Source organism: Thunnus albacares, chromosome 1 (genome assembly GCF_914725855.1).
Source record: "Thunnus albacares chromosome 1, fThuAlb1.1, whole genome shotgun sequence".
NCBI lineage: Eukaryota > Metazoa > Chordata > Actinopteri > Scombriformes > Scombridae > Thunnus > Thunnus albacares.
In genome coordinates, this window is record NC_058106.1 from 35,297,954 (window position 1) to 35,315,659 (window position 17,706).

The window sequence follows — 17,706 nt, forward strand, 5'->3', positions numbered from 1 at the left end:
TCCTAAACCAGCTGGTCACTGTAGTTTTAAGCAAATGTTACTCAAACAGAAATGGTGTATTTGTTGGGAACTATTTTCAGTACTGGATTAATACATATTTTGGTGTCTCTACTCAGTATTTCTGGAAACAGGATGATATATGTGGGATTGAGTCAAAATAAACTATAGTGTGTGTGTGTTCATGGTAATGAAGGAACATGTCACCCAGTGCAACATTATGGCTCATCAATGTGTTTTTATTAGTTCTTGGACAATACTGAAGTAAACAGAGGAATAAGACATCAGGTTTTGGATCCACATGTAATACTTGTAAGTAGATTGATTCATTATTGGTTTGGTCTTTTCATGAGATTTGATGACAAGAAAAATATAGAATATCACAAAACTTATCCTTCAATTTGTTCTGACATATAAAATCTGTGAATTACTTTTCATCTCTTGAACCTATATGCTTTATTTCTTAAATTCCTACACTAAATATATACACTTAATACTTCTCAAGAAAAATCCAATATTTCAATGTCTTACTGAATTAAATTCTCTCATTTTAGATGAATAAAATGAAACTTCTCACCAGGTTAGCACACACAAAGTTAGGTTAGAATTTAGGTTTTTGAATGCAAGCAGAAACTAACCAGCATCAGTAACAGTAATTCTTCGTAATTACAGGGATTTTGTGAAGATAAGGCACATTTTTTCTATCAGTAATGTTAAGATAAGTAAGTAAGTAATAATAATAAAATAAAATCTTATCCTAAATGATTGTATTTGTCCTTGTTTTATTGTGAATGCTATGATTCTTTACTTTTATATTAAGTAGTTTTTGTTGTATTTTAGGCATAATTTGTACTATAGAAATGAAGTTTATTATTATTATTGTTACTATTATTATGATCATTAACAGTAAAAGTTATTTATAGCTAGAGAACTTTTATAATGGAAATACAGCTCAAAGTGATTTATAGTAAGAGGAAAAAATGAAAACAATTTAAAAGACTTATAAACTTAAATTAAGACAAAAAAACAACAACAACAAAAACTTCCTTTATTTTCCTACTTATGATGGTTTGTCGAGTGGATGTCTTACCTGACTGGCAGTTTGCATCTTCACCGCAGTCGTCAACAGAAACCTTCTCGTACTTTCCGTGACCCGTCACCACAAATTTGTATCTTTTACCAGCAGAGCTCTCCTGAAATGAAGTTGATAAAACAGTCTTTGTCATAGAAAGCTTGACCGACATTTACACTGTGGTTTCAGTGTTTCTTCATTCATTAAGTGTTTCACGATGTCCCAGTGTTTCAACAGTAGTCATGCCAACAATTCAACTTCACTATTAACTTCCAGTGTGATTGCAGTTTTTGTTCATCTCCTGCAAAACCTTCCTGTTTTCATCATTTTTTCCAGATTTGATTATATCAGCAAATATTGCTTAAAATTACAACTTGCAGTAAATAAACAAGCAGCAGTTTAAAGCTATAACTGTGTAAAATGTATATTTAACTTATATTTCATTTTAAAGACTGAAGCTAGAAAAGTCTTGCTTTTGTTAATCTGTTTGTGTGATGGATTTATTATTTATTTATTATTATTCATTTTCTTATATCAACTCTCATGGTGTCCCTGAATGCAACACATTTATATGAAATTATGAACAAAACTTCTGTCAAAACATTCAATTTAGCCTAAGTTAACATTAGAGGGATAGAAAATGTAAAAGTGATTGTGCTTGTGGCATCAAAATGAAGCTGTGTGACTCCTCTCTTGGATTGCTTCAATATAAAGTTTTTACAGGCCTGATGAGGTAAAAGTTTCCAGTATTACAAAATAACAAAGAACATTTGTGCAAGTATAATACATATAAATAATAATTCTGTGGTACAGATGTTTTCCCCTTCAATCCTTTAGTGACCCTGAGATTAATTTTAGGGCCCACTGGGGGGGTTCCTGACTGGCTGGTTGAGTGCCACAAATTTAAATTACACTTTAAGGACTAATGTCTTTTGCAAAAGTTCACTGAGGCTATCAGCTGAATGAGGTTGTGGTCTCTGGATGGAGGAAATATTACAGCATCACAAATTATAACTACCCCAGCTAAAAAGTGGAAGTTGTCTCATAGTAATAATGTGCATGAAGCAAATAATATTAATGTAAAGTTGTGCGTCTAACAAACTATTCTTGAGCAAGACCCTGAACCTAACATGCTCACTTATTGCATGACTGTGGAAAAACAGTCATCCAATAATGTAAAGAGCATATAAATTTACCAGCATCATTCGACAGATTTTTGGCGTGTGAATGCATACTTTGCCTTCCTTTCCAGGGGATAAAGTGTCAGTGAGACCCTCCCATAAGTTCTTCTTGTTTAAAACATCACCAGGTTTAATGTCCTGCAAATATAACAAAGCACAACACACATTTGTCTCTGTTTGAATGATCTCCATGTGAATGATGCTGCTGCTGCCACAAGAGGGCAGACTTCCACTGACTGACTGCCAAACTGAGCTGAGATGATTTACATCGAATGAAAAGATGAAATGAAAAGAGGCTGGGGGTGTGGTTGCATGACGCAAAGAGGAGCAGTGAATAATGCTGATTGAAAACAGTCATGAAACATAAATTACCTCAGATAAAGTAAAGATAAGGAACTGATCAGACAGATAGATGAGAATGGAGAAAAGAAGGAGATGGTAAATTCTGACTCACTGCTGGTTTGGAGGGTGAGCTGCACCTGCTTCCATCTTCTCCTCCTTTCACCCACTGGTTGATGAGATCAGCCACTCCGACTTTTAAACCATCTGCATCCTGAGACAGTAATGAGGAAATATTTATCTTTACAGTGAAAAAGAAATATCTGAATTTATGTGCCACAACAAAGTCAAATTACATCTATTTCATCAAGCCTGCAGATGGTTCATTTTTGAATGTTATACGCAGCCAATAAGAATAGAAGGACTCATGTAAATGCATCTCAACCAGTTTGCAGACCTGTCCTTACAGTTAAAGTCCACACATATCGACCCTGATGCAGGACAACACTTTACACAAAAATGTTAGTGGCAGTGAGTGTGTTTGTCATGGAGTTTCATACACTCTGTGGTGCTCAGTGTATACTTTTTAGAGACTGAATGAAAAGTTACTCAAAAAATACTCTTTGAAAGAATATTGTGAAACAGCCATGCTAGCAGCTCTGTGGGGCTGTACAGTACTTAGGCATAGCAGTGCTATGAGCTAATGTCTGCATGCTTACGTGTTAAAAATAATAGATGTAATGTTTACCACATTTACCAAATTTCAGCATGCTTTTGTTTGTCTGGCTATGTGTGTTGTATAGTATGTCTTTGTCCTTGTGTTATGCTTGGCTTTGCTTGTTTTCTTTCTCTCTGCTGTACTCAGGTCTCAATGACATTACCTGATTCAGTAAAGGTTACATGGACACAAAGTCCCACTGAGGCTGATGGGAATACCATTATCTGTGAAGGTATTTGGCCATAAACCAAAGTATTAAACAAACTGAAACTTTGACCTGATGATGGAGCTAGATGAAAAGTCAGGGGATCACAAAAGTTATTACATTTTGTCCAGAGGGGAACATGAACATATGTACTAAAATTCCTAGTAGTTAGTTCTTGAGACATTTAGCTTAAAATCACCATGTCAACCTCATGGTGGTGCTAGAGGAAAAGTCGGGGCATCACTCGAAGGATCCATCCTCTGAGGACCATGATTGTCAATCCAATAGTTGCTGAGATATTTCAGTTTGGACCAAAGTGGACTGACAGACAAACAATCTCTAGAGCCACACTGCTAGCATGGCTAAAAAATAACACTCTAAAAACACTTTAACAAACTGATTAAATTTCTGGTCCTGTTGACCTTAGATGGCGTGACTGAGATGGCGTTTTGATTCCAGGCGTCTCCGGCCTCAAACAGGTTCTTTTTGGAGGCGACGGGTTCGGTTGGACTCATCAGATCCGTCAGCACCTGAACGCCTGATCTGCCTTCCTTTGAGGAAAGCTGTGAAAAATAAAAGCGAAGTGCAGAAAGTTGATAGTTTGAGTCAAAGAATTTGAGGATTTTTTAAGGATTCAGTTCAGTAAATACTCAGACAGACTCCAGACTGACAGTTTAGTCTGTTTTGAAGATCAGAAATGATGTAATGTTGAATCATCATTTGTGGAGGGACTTTCACAATTAGTGTGTACTGCTGAAGACAAAGAAATAATAAAAAGGGTCCCAGTAATGTGGTTTTACCTCGAGAGCATGTGTGTACTGCTCCAGTCTCTTGTCAATCTTGGAAACAGGGACAGGTGGTGGCGTTTTCTTTATATTGCTGGTGCTTTAGAAGAATGGATAAAAGTTCAGATCATTAAAGGTATATTTCTCTGATACGTCAAAGAAAAATAGATCAGATAATCAAAATACAAATCTAGTTTTCTGCTGCAAGTCAGTTCAGTCATTCAGAGGAAAGATTTATAAATAACAGACGTTATGCTTTATTTAGGCAGTGTGTCTGTTTGGAAAATGTGAGTGTTGCTTCTGAATCTGAACACCACTGCAGTTATATGTGTATGTCTGCAAAGAAATATTTAATGAGCAAAATAAAATTTTATTCTCAAAACATTCCAAACATGTGGAACACCACTAACTGTTGAGTGAAAAAAAACTGTGAGCAAGAACAAAGAACAAGTTTTCTGCAATTATAATGTTATATAATGTAATGGTATATGATGTAGCATGTGAGACTAATTCTGTTTAGTTATTCTTTTATGTCTTTTATAACACAGACTCACCTTTTTCTCAGAGACTCTGTTCGCTCTGTGATCTGAGGAAAGGATAAAGACAACACATGATTAAAACCACAGACTGTTTATACAGTCTATGATTAAAACTCACAGGAATTCTCCTTCTAACACTTTGGAAATTACCCAACACACTTAATACCGAGGCCGGCTGCAGTTCAGACCTACGGGCTGACAGAAGGTTGTGAGCCAACTGTCTGAAAAAAAATTTAATTGCGGATAAAATCATTAGCAGATACAGTGTTTGTTATATTTGCCAAACAGCTGGTGAGAGAGACTTGGTGTCTATTGGCTTGACTGAGTTTTGAATGACATAAGGTGGAAGAACAAAAGACAATAAGAAAAGCAGAGAGTGGTAACGGTGACCTGCAATCTCTAATCTTTAGGCAGCTGCTGACTTTTGACCCCGACCCTTGTCTACATCAGCACTCACCGTGCATTTACCGTCTGTTGAGACTCTGCTGTTCACTTCATCCTGTAAAGAGACACAGATTAGTGCAAAGCTCTGTTACACTCGGCATGTTTACTATCAGCAGGAATAATGGAAATGAGCACTCTCAGTTTAATGTGAAAGGTTGAGGTTCCATAGTTTGAATCTTAATCTTTTTAGTATTTTAAATGTTACACACCCTAAAATGTTGTAAAAATATGTCTTGTTTTAAATGCATTTAGTGCAATAACTAAATATGAACTTTAGGTGACAAAACTTTACTTGTCATTATTGCAAGTAGGATTTTTTGGGGTTTTTTGTAGCAGATATCAAAGTCGAGTGATAAATTATAGCACAAAGAAACTCCAAATGCTGCTGACGCATGCATTGCACCGTAAACAGCTAAGCTTTATAACAAGTTACTGGCAAACAAGTAATTAAGTTATATATACATATATAATAACTTAATGATTGGGAACTTAAACACAAAAATTGAACTCAAGTTTTGCCAGAAGTTTATCTATTTGCTGTAATAACTACCCGAATGTGCTGTACTTTACTAATATAAAGAGATAGAAAAGATAAAAGATTATGAAATTCACTACTGTTTACTCTCTAAACTGTTGAATCAGGACATAAACAGCATTATGTGAAACACAGAAAAAAATGAACTCCATCCCATCACAGTACAAATCGTAATCTTATATGTTCACGGTACTTACTGGGTAAAACTGAATGAGGAGTTTCTGGTGGAGCAACATGAAAGAGACAAAACATTTTAACAAGGTTAACATGACACAACATTAAATCATTTTATCATTGACAAATTGTTGTATGAATTTAGAGACAATGGTGACACCATCACTGAGAAGACAAAGCAATCCAAAACATTTTCTGCATTTTTAGTCAAATCTAAACAACTGCATTATCGTAAGAAACATGAGGAAGATGCTATTCTTCCAAAGAAAGCTGAGAAAGTGGCAACATATGTATTGCAGCAGGATTTGTGGGGAATGTTTGTGTTTAGAGCTTCAACAATTAGTCGATTAATCAATTAGGTGACAACTATTAAATGAATCGCCAACTTTTTTGATAATTGATTAATCGCTTTGAGTCATTTTTTGAGAAGAAAATTTCCAAATTCTCTGATTCCAGCTACTAAAATGTGGATATTTTCTGGTTTCTTTCTATGACAGTAAACTGAGTATCTTTGGGTTGTGGACTCCCAGATAGCAAAATTGCTGTGGCGCAGATCCGGCCCACACCCAACACTTTCAACACTTTCATCCAGCCCACATACCGCAGGGAATGATGACACATGGGAGGTCCGCTCCTGTTTCCCAGATCTGGACCACAACCAAGCCATAGCAATGCCATATGTCAGCCAGGAACAAACCAGATTAGCCAAAACCGGCCCACACCCAGTGAGAGCACCGCATCTTTACCAAAAAAGGCCCACATTTGATTTGGGATATTTGGGCCATATTTGGTATTTTATATATGAGCCATTTCAGGCCCACAGGCCCACTACAGGCCCACTTCCGTTGGGACAAAACAAGACATTTGAGGAAGTCTCCTTGAGCTTTGGGAAACAGTAAACAACATTTGTAAACAACTCTGAATTTTTTCCAAACTTTATTGAACTTTAATTTTGCACTGTTCAACTGTGTTATCAAGGAAAATAAGTATCAGATCAGGGTGTGGTATCTGTATTGTTTACTTCATCTGTATCTGCTTCAGTTAGTCATTGAAAAATTTATCACATTACTTCACGAATTACTAAAAAGCAACTAATTAGTTGCATTACTCATTATTCTACTTTAATTCCTCAGCAGAGCTCATTTAAACCCTTGTGAGGCAAATTTGTGATTTGTGATACTGGACTATATAAATAAAAATTGACTTGTGACTTTAAACAACTCCAAAGCCACCACACGTCACATATTCTGTATTTAACATGTGGAAATAGAAAACAAGATATTGGTTTGACAAGCAGTCAGCCTGAGGTTTGGAAGTATTTGCGGAGAGTCAAATGTGAGTTTAACGTTAGCTTACGTGACTGCACGCAGCACTTCTGACTCGGCCCTGTCCTGACTGTAAAGCTAGGTTCGCACAACCTCTAACTCTGAACAAACTGATTCTTGGGTGAACTTTGGAGTAGTCTGAGAGTCTAATCCCTCATTACCAGGAGGCACATTTCTCTTCTTTAACAGACGCTGACCACCTGCAGCCGCTGCGTCAAGCTAACGTTCCACATCGGTTTGTCCATTGAGACAAACCTGAATCCTCCACTTAACTCCCAGAAAGACAGCCAACAAGTCAAAGTGTTGAAGTAATGGGGCGTTACTGAGATTAGTAACTATAAAAAACTCTAACATGTGCTTCAGTGATGTATTACCAACCAACAAGTAAGAATCTCATTTCAGTGGTTGAATTTTGGTGTATGTGGAGTTGCGTTATAAGGCAGAGAGTTTTTATCAACTGAGAAAATCTGGTCTATTATATTTTATTATCCAATTCTGCTACAAATGGTTTCGATTTGGAGGAGTTGACACTAAAGCCTGATGCTTTATGGCATTTTTTCCTTCCATTTTGACAAACAAAAGCATTAAAAATACAAGTGGAGTGACATAGAGGCTGCCAGTTGTCAACACCAGGTTTGGTTACCATATTTAATCTTAAAAAATGAAATGAATGGCCTATTTTCCTTCTAGTTGAATCTGGAATACTTTATGGTGTGTACATAACATTTTTGTTATCCACAGGTACCTTGAACGTCGGGCTCATGGGACCGTAGCAGTTTAATGGCTCCTCGCCTGCTGCAGCTGCTTTGCTGCTGCAAAGAGAAGCTTCAGACCTCCTGTTCACCTCCTCAGTTCTCCGGTCTCTGTCCTCCATTGACCTCTGGACAACATCAACATACAAATCAACATAATGTCTCTATTTTATAAGCAGGTTTGTTCCTAATTCTGCTGCTGTGGTTGTGTGGGTCTCAACACTTTCCATCATCTTATAACTACGTGGGCCCCAGTAGCTGTTCTTTCACTATCATTTCTATATATTTTTAAAAACATGTTCGCACTGCTTTCTGTTATTGTGTAAAAAGTTTAATGAATATCTGGCAAACAGTTGGTGCTAAAAGTTGGAATTTGTTGAAATATATTGCATCATAGCTGCTTTCGTCAAGCTACATGCCTCATTTCTCCACCCAGCGAGCCAAAGCTGCATTCTTTTCCTTTACAGCTTTTGACTTGGAGCCAAATTCTGCAAACTGCGTGTTCTTTAATAAGCGTGCATGTGTCTAACAAAATCTCTTATTAAACACTACAAGAAACACGGCATGTTTGGTGTTATGTCAGTACGCTACTAAGTGTTGAAGTAGAAGTATGGAATAACATGAATAAAAATCCGTAAAAAGCAACCCTCTATAACATTCCACAATGTTTAAGAGTTGGACAGAGCTAACGACATCTGTTTTAGAGATTCAGTGAGGGGGGTAAAAATGTAGTCAAAGGTTTTCCCTAATGGCTTAAATTGACTCACATTCAAAAAGCATCAACTTCTCTCTAGAAATACTAAGTCATTCATTTATTTCAACAAGCCATCATGGTCAATCGCTAAAGTCAGACCCTCTAATAAGTGTGCCGGTGGTCATTTTGGAAATGATTGCTCCGTTAATAAGATTTGAAGACTTGAAGTAGCTTTGATGTCTTCAAACCAATGGGTGATGTCATGTTAGCCTATGTTTTGACCTGACGATGGCGCCAGACTAAAGTTCAGATCTCCAAATTAATTAGGAATCATCCTTTAGAGAACATTAATTTCCACAGCAAATGTCGTGACAATCTGACCTGCAGTTGTCAAGATATTTGGTGTGGATGGATAGAGAGAGCCACCAACTTAAAAACGTCCTTCGGTCTCTCTACCAGTAGTAGTGCGAGTAATAGTAGTAATGTAAGTAGTAATATAAGTAGTAATAGCAGTAGTAGTAATGGAAAGCTGACCTCATACAGCATCCTCTGCTCTTCTTCTTCCTCCTTTTGTCTCTCCTCTGTCATGAAGTGGAGATCTTCCTTTTCTTCATGTGTGAAGCTCAGCTCTTCTTCCTCCTGGTCGTCCTCATCTGTGAGGTCCTTTCGGGTCTCTGCTGACCTCCACACTCTCTGCACAGCTGCCTGAACCTCTTCCTGCTGCGCCTCCTGCTCCTCCTGCTTCACCGCTCCGTCCAGCTGGCAGGCCCCTCCACTTTGGACAAGATATCAAAATCAATCAAAATCAAAACAACTTTACTGTCCACATTTGTTGCACACAAGTAGAAATTCATCTTCAGCTTGCGTGACATTGACATTCAACACCAATACCATATTATTTCATCATACATTACTGAAACAGTAACACTATATTAGATATTGGGTAACACTTGACCTCAGTCACCCTATTTAGCATTTATAAGCAGTATATAATATATAGTATAGTATATAACAGAATATAAATGTGTTCAGACAGAATGCAAAGTGAATTTTAGATGCACTGTGATTACATACAAAGTCAATGGAAAGATGAAGAAGTTCTGAACTGAACACAAACACACAGAAACAACATCTGTTACCAGCTAACTAGTCTGTTAGCTAACTAACAGACAGTTGGTATTTTGACCGTTTAGCGTCAATAAAGACAAACTGAATACCTTATTTTTTTACCTTAAAATTCTATTAATTTACCCAATAATAATAATGGAAATAAGTTATTTTTCATGGACTTTTAAGGGGATATTTAATGGATAAATTAGTGGATAAAATAATTAAGATATTTTTCAATGGATTGATTATTTGTACAGATTAACAATTTTTTTAATGGGTAAAAACCCTTTAATGTGTTAAACAACACTATCCCACTCGTGGAACACTTCAGCTTCTGTAACTTTTGTTTATGATTACTTTTACTCATTCTGACTCTTTGGCTGTAAAATTTAAAGAGCTTTTTATTTTGGGTACATTATTTTCAGGGTTGTGCACAAAAATGAGCCAAAAACCATGAAAATCAAAATTCAGGGGTGGTTTTCATGGTTTTTGGTCCATTGTAATTCTTTTTTCATGGTGGGTCCAGAAGTCAAACTTGATGCGAATGACGTGAGGCAAAAATTTGCTTCGCCTTCTGTCTGAACACACAATAACTTCTGTGGGCATCTATAACTGGAGGCTGGTGTATAAACAGATAGTAAATGACAACATAGTAAAACACAGTTGTAATATAATATAAAATATGTCTTCCCAGGAGAAGTTATTATGGCTGACATATATTGTACATTAATAACTACATCATAGTGTGTTATAAAACATTTATTAAATTTTTATATACTGCTTATAGATGATGAATAGGGGGACTTGAAGTGTTACTGGTTAGGTTCCTGGGAACATGCTACATATAAATAGATAATGAGTGGAGGACACACCGTGGCTTCATCGTCCCTGCCACCAGGTAGGTTGTCCTGTCTACTGGTTGGCCGGCGGCGTGCTGTAGTCTGGCATCCTGCGGCAGGAAGACCGATGAGCTGTATGATGTCCTGACTTCCTTTTTGTTGCTGGACAACTAAAATGAACCAAAAGCAAAGTATGAATGTGACAGAAGTTATGAAATAACTGCTAACTCCAACTGAAAGCCCCAGTATTGATTAATTGACTGATCAGTTAGGCAGTGTACCTTCTCTGGAGGTCTTGTTGAAGCTTCCAGGGATCGGCTGCTTCGCTCTGGCTCCCATCCTTGCTTCTCTTCATCCTCCTGCTGTTTCTCCTTTTTGTCTGGTTTCCACTGTAGTGTTGAAGGTCTCTGCTCTCTGGTCCTGCTGTCACATTGCGCCTCCGACTCGTTACGGTTCTCCAACCTGTGGCTCCAGTCGCTGAAGCCCTCGTCCTCGTCCAGAACCAGGCAGCAGCTGGGCTTCAGCTCCTCATCCGACCTGAGAACCAGCGGTGGAAAGTAACTAAGTACGTTTATGCAATTTTTAGATATTTGCACTTAACTTGAGTATTTCCATGTTCTGCTACTTTATACTTCTTCTCCAATGCAATTCAGAGGCAAATATTGTTCCTTTTACTACATTTATTTGATGATTTTTTTGTTACTTTGCCAATTCAGATTGATAATGCAAAATATAATTAATAAATAAATTATGATGTATTGTTATATGTTATAATAAGACTTTATTGATCCCTGGAGGTAGATACCAGCAGTATTATAATACATTAATGCAGAAATAATTATAATCCAATAAAATAATAATTGTTATTCTGCATAATGAGTACTTTTACTTTTGGCACTTTATTTTGATGCTAATACTTGTACTTTTACTTATTGTACATAAAATTTTGCAAGCAGGACTTTACTTGCAACAGAGGATTTCTACACTGTGGTGTTCCTACTTTTACTTAAGTGAAAGATATGACTACAACTTTTATTTTAAAGACATGCAGATGTAGGACGATCATGTCAACGGCTTAGAGAATTGATTTAATGTGTTTTCTGGCTTGCATTAGTAAGACCAAAACCCTTTATCTGGGGCTGGATGAACCCTTGAGCTGAACGTTTGAATCCCAGCAGCAGACACATAAAACACTCCAAGAACTAGGCATGTAAGCTGCTGCACTCTTCTACTGCGTGACACGTGGGAGGAAATGTAGACCACATGTAGAGTATGAGTATGATTGTTCGACTACAGATCTTTAATAGTTTGTTTAAAAAAAAATAGGCATATTCTCTCTAAACCTGCATTAGATGATTTTTTGGCCACTTGTTTTCAGCAGAAACAAGTAGTGAACACACACTGACATATTATCACCTTTTAAGTTGATATGTTGAACTTGTTAGCCAACATTTGCTTATTTCCACATGCAGCAGTTATGGAGCAACATTATCATTTATTTGGAGTTGTGTTTCTGTCCACCTGGTGAATGTAAGTCCAATATTCACTCTCTTTTGTTCTTGCTCTTTACCAACTCCTGAGGGAAATATCTGGCTCTTTATCTGCTAAATGCTCCACTATGTTAACCAGATAGTTGCTAACTGTGTCTGTTTGCCATTTGGTGCTGAGCAGGTAGTGTACAGTGGGTTTTTAGAGCTTTTTCTCTGAAAACAGCTGCCTGCTGCGGCCGAAAACGACACTACAAGAGCGCTGAGAGTGAACCAAGACAGTAAAGTTGCAGCCAGACAGCTAAACCCGAGGGGAGCTGATAATTCTCTGTAGGTTCATCACTACGAGCGACATCTCGCACATTAAACACTGTCGTTTCATACATTGTTATTATAAAGACATATATGTGTTATGGCCACTTTAAAATTGTTAATTGTATAAAGTACCCGTAATACTATTATTGATGTTTCATGACATAATTTTAAAGTATTTTGTATGTGTAGTATTTTGAAAACTTGTATTCTGTTATAACCAAACCTGTGTTGTATATTATATGTCAAATACGCATGTTTGCGTTTTTTTACATACTACCTCTCACAATCCCACAATTTTTTCTTGATGTGTGTCAATTAATCAAGCATTTAGTTTGTTTGCTTCAAACATGCTAAACCCAAACCTGACTGATGCCACTGACATGTTTTTTCTGTTCTCTGTTGTCTACAGTTTTGTGTTTGAGGAGGCTGCTAACAGCAGCACAGGGAGGGAAAGTTTATCTGCAGTTTCTGCTGACAAGTTGTTTCCCCACCAGGTGACCAGGTGCCTTTGATGTCACCCATAGGTTTCCAACAGGACACAATGTTAAGCCAGGTGGCAGGTGGCAAATGGGACCTGCAGCTTCAGGCTCCATGGAAACAGAGATGGTACCCATGGAAACATCAAACAAAGAGGCACTGCTGCCTCCTGTTTCAGCTCAGCTCAGATCAGCAGACTGAACCTCATCAGAACTAACAAAACTGCTAAAAAATTATGTTTCTATGGAGGATAAAAAAAATGACTAATTCATCAACACTGAAATGAATACACAAATAAATAAATACAACACAAATCTATATTTGTGTGTATGTGTGTGCTTATGTTTTCTGCAGGTAAGAGTAGCGCAGCCAGACAGGTTTTTTATTTCGTCTCATTTGGCTGGTTTCAGCCACAGTGAGTCAGTGGGGAACTGTGGGGTTGGGAAGCGAATGTTTGGTTTTGTTTGTTTTTTTGATTTGGTGCCTCCCGCAGCTCTTTTCCTTTTGTTGCTCACCTCATTTGTTTAACACTGTTGATTATTTTATGGTTATATATTGAGCTGTAAGCTTGTAAAATGTGTCACCAAGGCTATAAACAGGAAATGGCTGTGCTTGCCTGACCACATCAAAGAAAAAGTAAAGACATATAAAAATACAGAAATAAATGAATTTAGATTTGTAAAGATGTAGAAATAAATTACATGTATGTATTGATTTAATTTATTTATTGATGAATGAGCCATTTTTGTCCTCCAGAGTTTCCTTCAGAAAATCTCTGGTGGTTGATAAATGTTTGTTTCAGCCTTTATTAAAAGCTCAAAGGAAACATATCACGCACAGTCACACTTGCTTATGGCTGACTGTTAGTTGATCCGTTATTATAAATATTATGATTTCCATTAAGGTTATATTTTGAGCTCTGTTTGTTTGTCTATTATTTTAGGCCCCATTGGGCAAATAAAGTTGCCTGATTTTTTTGCAACTCCCCTATCCTATTATTACTGAACCACTGACCCACAGTATACAGTGTTTGATGAGTGAACCGCATTTGAATTCACTGTGCTGTAAATGAGTCTGTTCAGCAGTGCACACTCTGGTGATGGGGATGTTTTCTTTGCGAGACCTGCTCTGACATCACATCGCTGACTAATCAAGTGGAAACTGATGGTACAGCAGATTTCTCAGCTCATTCACCTGCGAATTCACTGGACAAGTGCAAGTGACATATATTCCCCTGTAATCAGCACTGCAGGTGATGGAGACTCAGCTGTAAACATCACAGGCAGTTTTACATGTAAATACAATACAATCCAAAACACGGCACTCAAATCTATCAGTCCCAAAATGTAGTATAACATGAAGTGGTGTGACAGTTTGCGTACTCACATTGTGTTGTGAGAGAGGCTGTTGTTTTGGGGGGGCTCTGGCCAGGAGGGGCTCCCCTCTCCTCTCTGCTTCTCCCTGGCTCTCCTCCTTCGCTCCCTCTCCACCTCCTCTGCATCCTCCTGGCTCCGCTGGGCCGTCACCCTGCAGCCAGCATCAACACCAACAGAGTGTCAGCACACCCTCCTACACCCGACAACACACGCGGTTCATTTAAGAACCTTGCAGGAACCAGTTAAAGGACTTGGCTGGTGATTTTCTATGTTTTTCTTATTGTCAACAAATATAATGTGCAGAGCTAAACACAAAATGAACTTATCCTACCTAAAAGTATTGTGTATCAAAAGACTATTATATCTTATACCTCTGTACCGTGGACCTCCGTTGTTGTCCAAATTAGAAACATGTCAATGAGCCACACTGCTGCACTGGGTGACATGTATCTTCATCCCTGAAGATAATGGTTACCATAGTTTGTTTAGAAACGGCTCCAAAAAGTAAAAACAGGGATAAGATTGTAAACCTCAGACATGAGGTTCCTAGTATGGCAGATGCCACTGTGAGCTTTGCTTGCTTGTTGTACTACATATTACAACCTCTTGACTTTGTACTGTATTATCTACATTTCTCAAAGAATTTCAGTACAAAGTTACAATCTTATCACTGTTATTAGGCTTTGTGCCGTTTCTAAACTAACTGAAGTAACCAAGTTTTTGGACAAAAATGGAGGTCTATGGCACAGAGGATTAAGATATATCAGGCTTTGGATACACACAATACTTGTAGGTATAATAAGTTCATTGTTGGTTTGGCTCTGCACATGAGTTTTGTTGACAATAAGAAAAATACAGAAAATCACCAGCCAAATCCTTTAACATATTAAAACTATAAACTAAGGATAACACCCTAAATAAAGCATTCCTTAAAGAATCTGTATTTGTGGAAAGTTTGCAGCAGCACCAGGATTTTGCAGGGTACCTTTGCATGTGTGAAGAAAAGATGTACAGAGACTTGTCTCCAGAGGGAGCTGTGTGAAATCTGATAGTTGCCTCAAGTGATGTCACTTGAGTCATTTGGGGCTGAACACCACAAGTTTGAAACTGAATCTGGGAGTATGGAATTAGAAAGAAGTGAGGTTACCAGACCTCTGTAGCTCCTAATCTCTGCTTCAGGCTAGCAGCTCCAGGCTACATTAGACACTACTAGCATAGCACCCAAATCTCTGACCGTCCACCAACTCCAAATATTGGCAATTGAGTGGCATTGTGGGTAATGTAGGCGCCAGGTTTCGACAAGGAAGAAGAATGTATGGAATAAAAAAGAGGACACCTCTGGTTCTGCTGCGTTGATTTTGATACTTTTGTTTAAAAAAAAACCTTTCCATCAGGATCCAACATGTTATGGAAGTCCAATGCTAAATCAGCTGAGTACTCTTTAAGTAGCTTTAAGGTCAGAAAATGCATCTTATTTCACACTATCTGACAGAATCAGTCTTGAGTTTGAATGTACTTATTGATTACTTTCTTATGGATGATGCTGAAATTGTGAAAACACTTTGTGAAATACAGCAGCTAGTGGAACAGAGGCTAGGCTGGATATGACGTCATGACTTCAGCTTTATATTGTCTAAAATATTATTGTAGTACTACCCAGACCAGCTAACCTCCACTCATGGGGCAAAACAGAGGCACCAACATGCCCACTGTGCTCAGAATGTGGATCACTGAAGCACATACTGCGTGGCTGCCCAAAAGCAGACAGGAGATATCAATGGAGCCACAATCAGGTTCTGAAGGTCATTGCTCAAACCATCAACGAAGGACTGGAGTCGAACAGGTGTACTTGCTCTTCTAAGCCCATCAACTTTGTCAGAGCTGAGGAAAAAACAACACTTGCCACACATCCTGGTCTCGGCAAAAGACTGGAAGTTGTCTTCGGACCTGGGACTCAGCTAAACTTCCCCCAGCACATTATCCATTATCTCGACCACCCTACATCCAGATGTGTTCTCTGGTCAGACTCCACCAAGCATGTCATCCTACCTGAGCTGACGGTACCATGGGAGGAAAGCCTGGATGAAGCCTATGAGAGAAAACTGGCTAAGTATGAAGATCTAATCAGCCAGCGCAGAGAATCAGGATGAAAGGGTAAGTGTCTACCGATAGAGGTTGGATGTCGAGGATTTGCTGCCCGTTTACTCGCCAGAGCCCTCAGCACACCGGGCATTGGAGGAAAAAAGAAGAGAACAGCCATTCGCGAGACCACCAGCACAGCAGAAAGAGCCTCTACATGGCTATGGCTGAAGAGAGAGCAACCCTAGATGCAGGGTCAGCCTCTGCTGGGTCACCTGGGAGAGGAAGTATGATGCTGAAAGACCTGAAACTCCCGATGAGCCCAGCAGCATCACTGATAATGTGTCCAGCAGCATCAGTACACAAAAGTACACAAAATTATGTGCACATGGGTGCATATAAAGCAAGTTGACATGATGAAGATGGATACACCAAGAAATTAACATAAAATTATACATTTAAATTACTCTTGTCTGCTCTATTAACCACTACGGCACCCAACTACACATGATCCAGATTTGTTATGTGACTGTATGTGTGGATTCAAAAAATCAGAGGAAAAAATGTGTTGGTGTGCTCTGTCATAGAAGGCTTGTTCACTTCTTCTGTTTGATCGGTTTTTGGTTCCTGTGGGCAGGACTTGATAACAATAACTCTTTTTATTGTTGAAGCACATCTGGTAGAGTTTGAGCCAGCTGCTGTGCTGTTTCACTTAATTTTAATCTCTGGAGAGAAACAAAGCGCGAGAGGGAGGAGGTGAAGAGCTGGAGGAGGAGCAGGATGGAGGAAGGAGAGAAACTTAAATCCATCTTGTCATACTTATGGAGGTCTGGAGAGAATCTTGTCAAGAAATTGGAATACAAAGACATTTGGAAATCTTCAGGCAGCCATTTGACTGGCTATGAGATTGAAATCACAAACAAGTTTTCCATTCTGGTGTCAGTGGTTTTAAAGGATAATTACATTTTTTAAAAACTTGGATTCTATTTTCATAGCTTTGGCTACCATTTTAATCCGTTATGATAAAACGCTGTGCTCACCAAAGTAATTGCTGAGTTCTGGGAACACAGCAATCGCTAAAAAGAAGTTTGACAGGCAAAAAAAAAACAAAAAACACAAGCAGTCAGATGATCAGACAAGCAATCCCCCAGGTGTGCTAAACTTATATGGAGGAGAAAATGAAAGCAAAAACTAATATTATGAACCAAACAGTTTGGTATAAACATGCGTCACGGTTAACAGATTCCCTTTTCATCTATGACCTGCCATTTCAAGTGCGCCCACCTTTTACTTCCAAAAAGAACTGTAAGGGGACATATCATG

General features: G+C 38.2%; 1 protein-coding gene and 1 long non-coding RNA gene across 6 annotated transcripts in view; one reads left to right on the forward strand and one right to left on the reverse strand.

Moving 5' to 3' along the window:
• Nucleotides 1–17,706, reverse strand: part of LOC122985573 (lymphocyte-specific protein 1-like) — a 34,853-nt gene that overhangs the window by 9,497 nt on the left and 7,650 nt on the right. The window contains exons 2-14 of one of the 3 annotated variants that reach the window (XM_044356342.1): nt 14,315–14,455; nt 10,931–11,186; nt 10,683–10,819; nt 9,235–9,475; nt 8,000–8,134; nt 5,953–5,976; nt 5,234–5,275; nt 4,792–4,823; nt 4,253–4,337; nt 3,875–4,015; nt 2,705–2,803; nt 2,305–2,388; nt 1,088–1,190 (exon numbers count right to left, since the gene is read on the reverse strand). In XM_044356342.1, the coding sequence (XP_044212277.1) occupies nt 1,088–1,190; nt 2,305–2,388; nt 2,705–2,803; nt 3,875–4,015; nt 4,253–4,337; nt 4,792–4,823; nt 5,234–5,275; nt 5,953–5,976; nt 8,000–8,134; nt 9,235–9,475; nt 10,683–10,819; nt 10,931–11,186; nt 14,315–14,455 (1,520 nt within the window). Of the gene's footprint in view, nt 1–1,087; nt 1,191–2,304; nt 2,389–2,704; nt 2,804–3,874; nt 4,016–4,252; nt 4,338–4,791; nt 4,824–5,233; nt 5,276–5,952; nt 5,977–7,999; nt 8,135–9,234; nt 9,476–10,682; nt 10,820–10,930; nt 11,187–14,310; nt 14,456–17,706 lie in introns of all 3 variants that reach the window. The other 2 variants (XM_044356349.1, XM_044356357.1) reach the window with 2 other exon arrangements.
• LOC122985593 lies at nt 8,101–13,246 on the forward strand. 3 transcript variants are annotated; one of them, XR_006404158.1, is made up of 3 exons: nt 8,101–8,185; nt 11,045–11,214; nt 12,861–13,246. It is a non-coding gene; the product is annotated as an uncharacterized LOC122985593 (long non-coding RNA). The 3 variants fall into 3 exon arrangements; XR_006404161.1 differs by lacking the exon at nt 8,101–8,185 and adding an exon at nt 10,763–10,840; XR_006404160.1 differs by lacking the exons at nt 8,101–8,185; nt 11,045–11,214 and adding an exon at nt 12,427–12,466.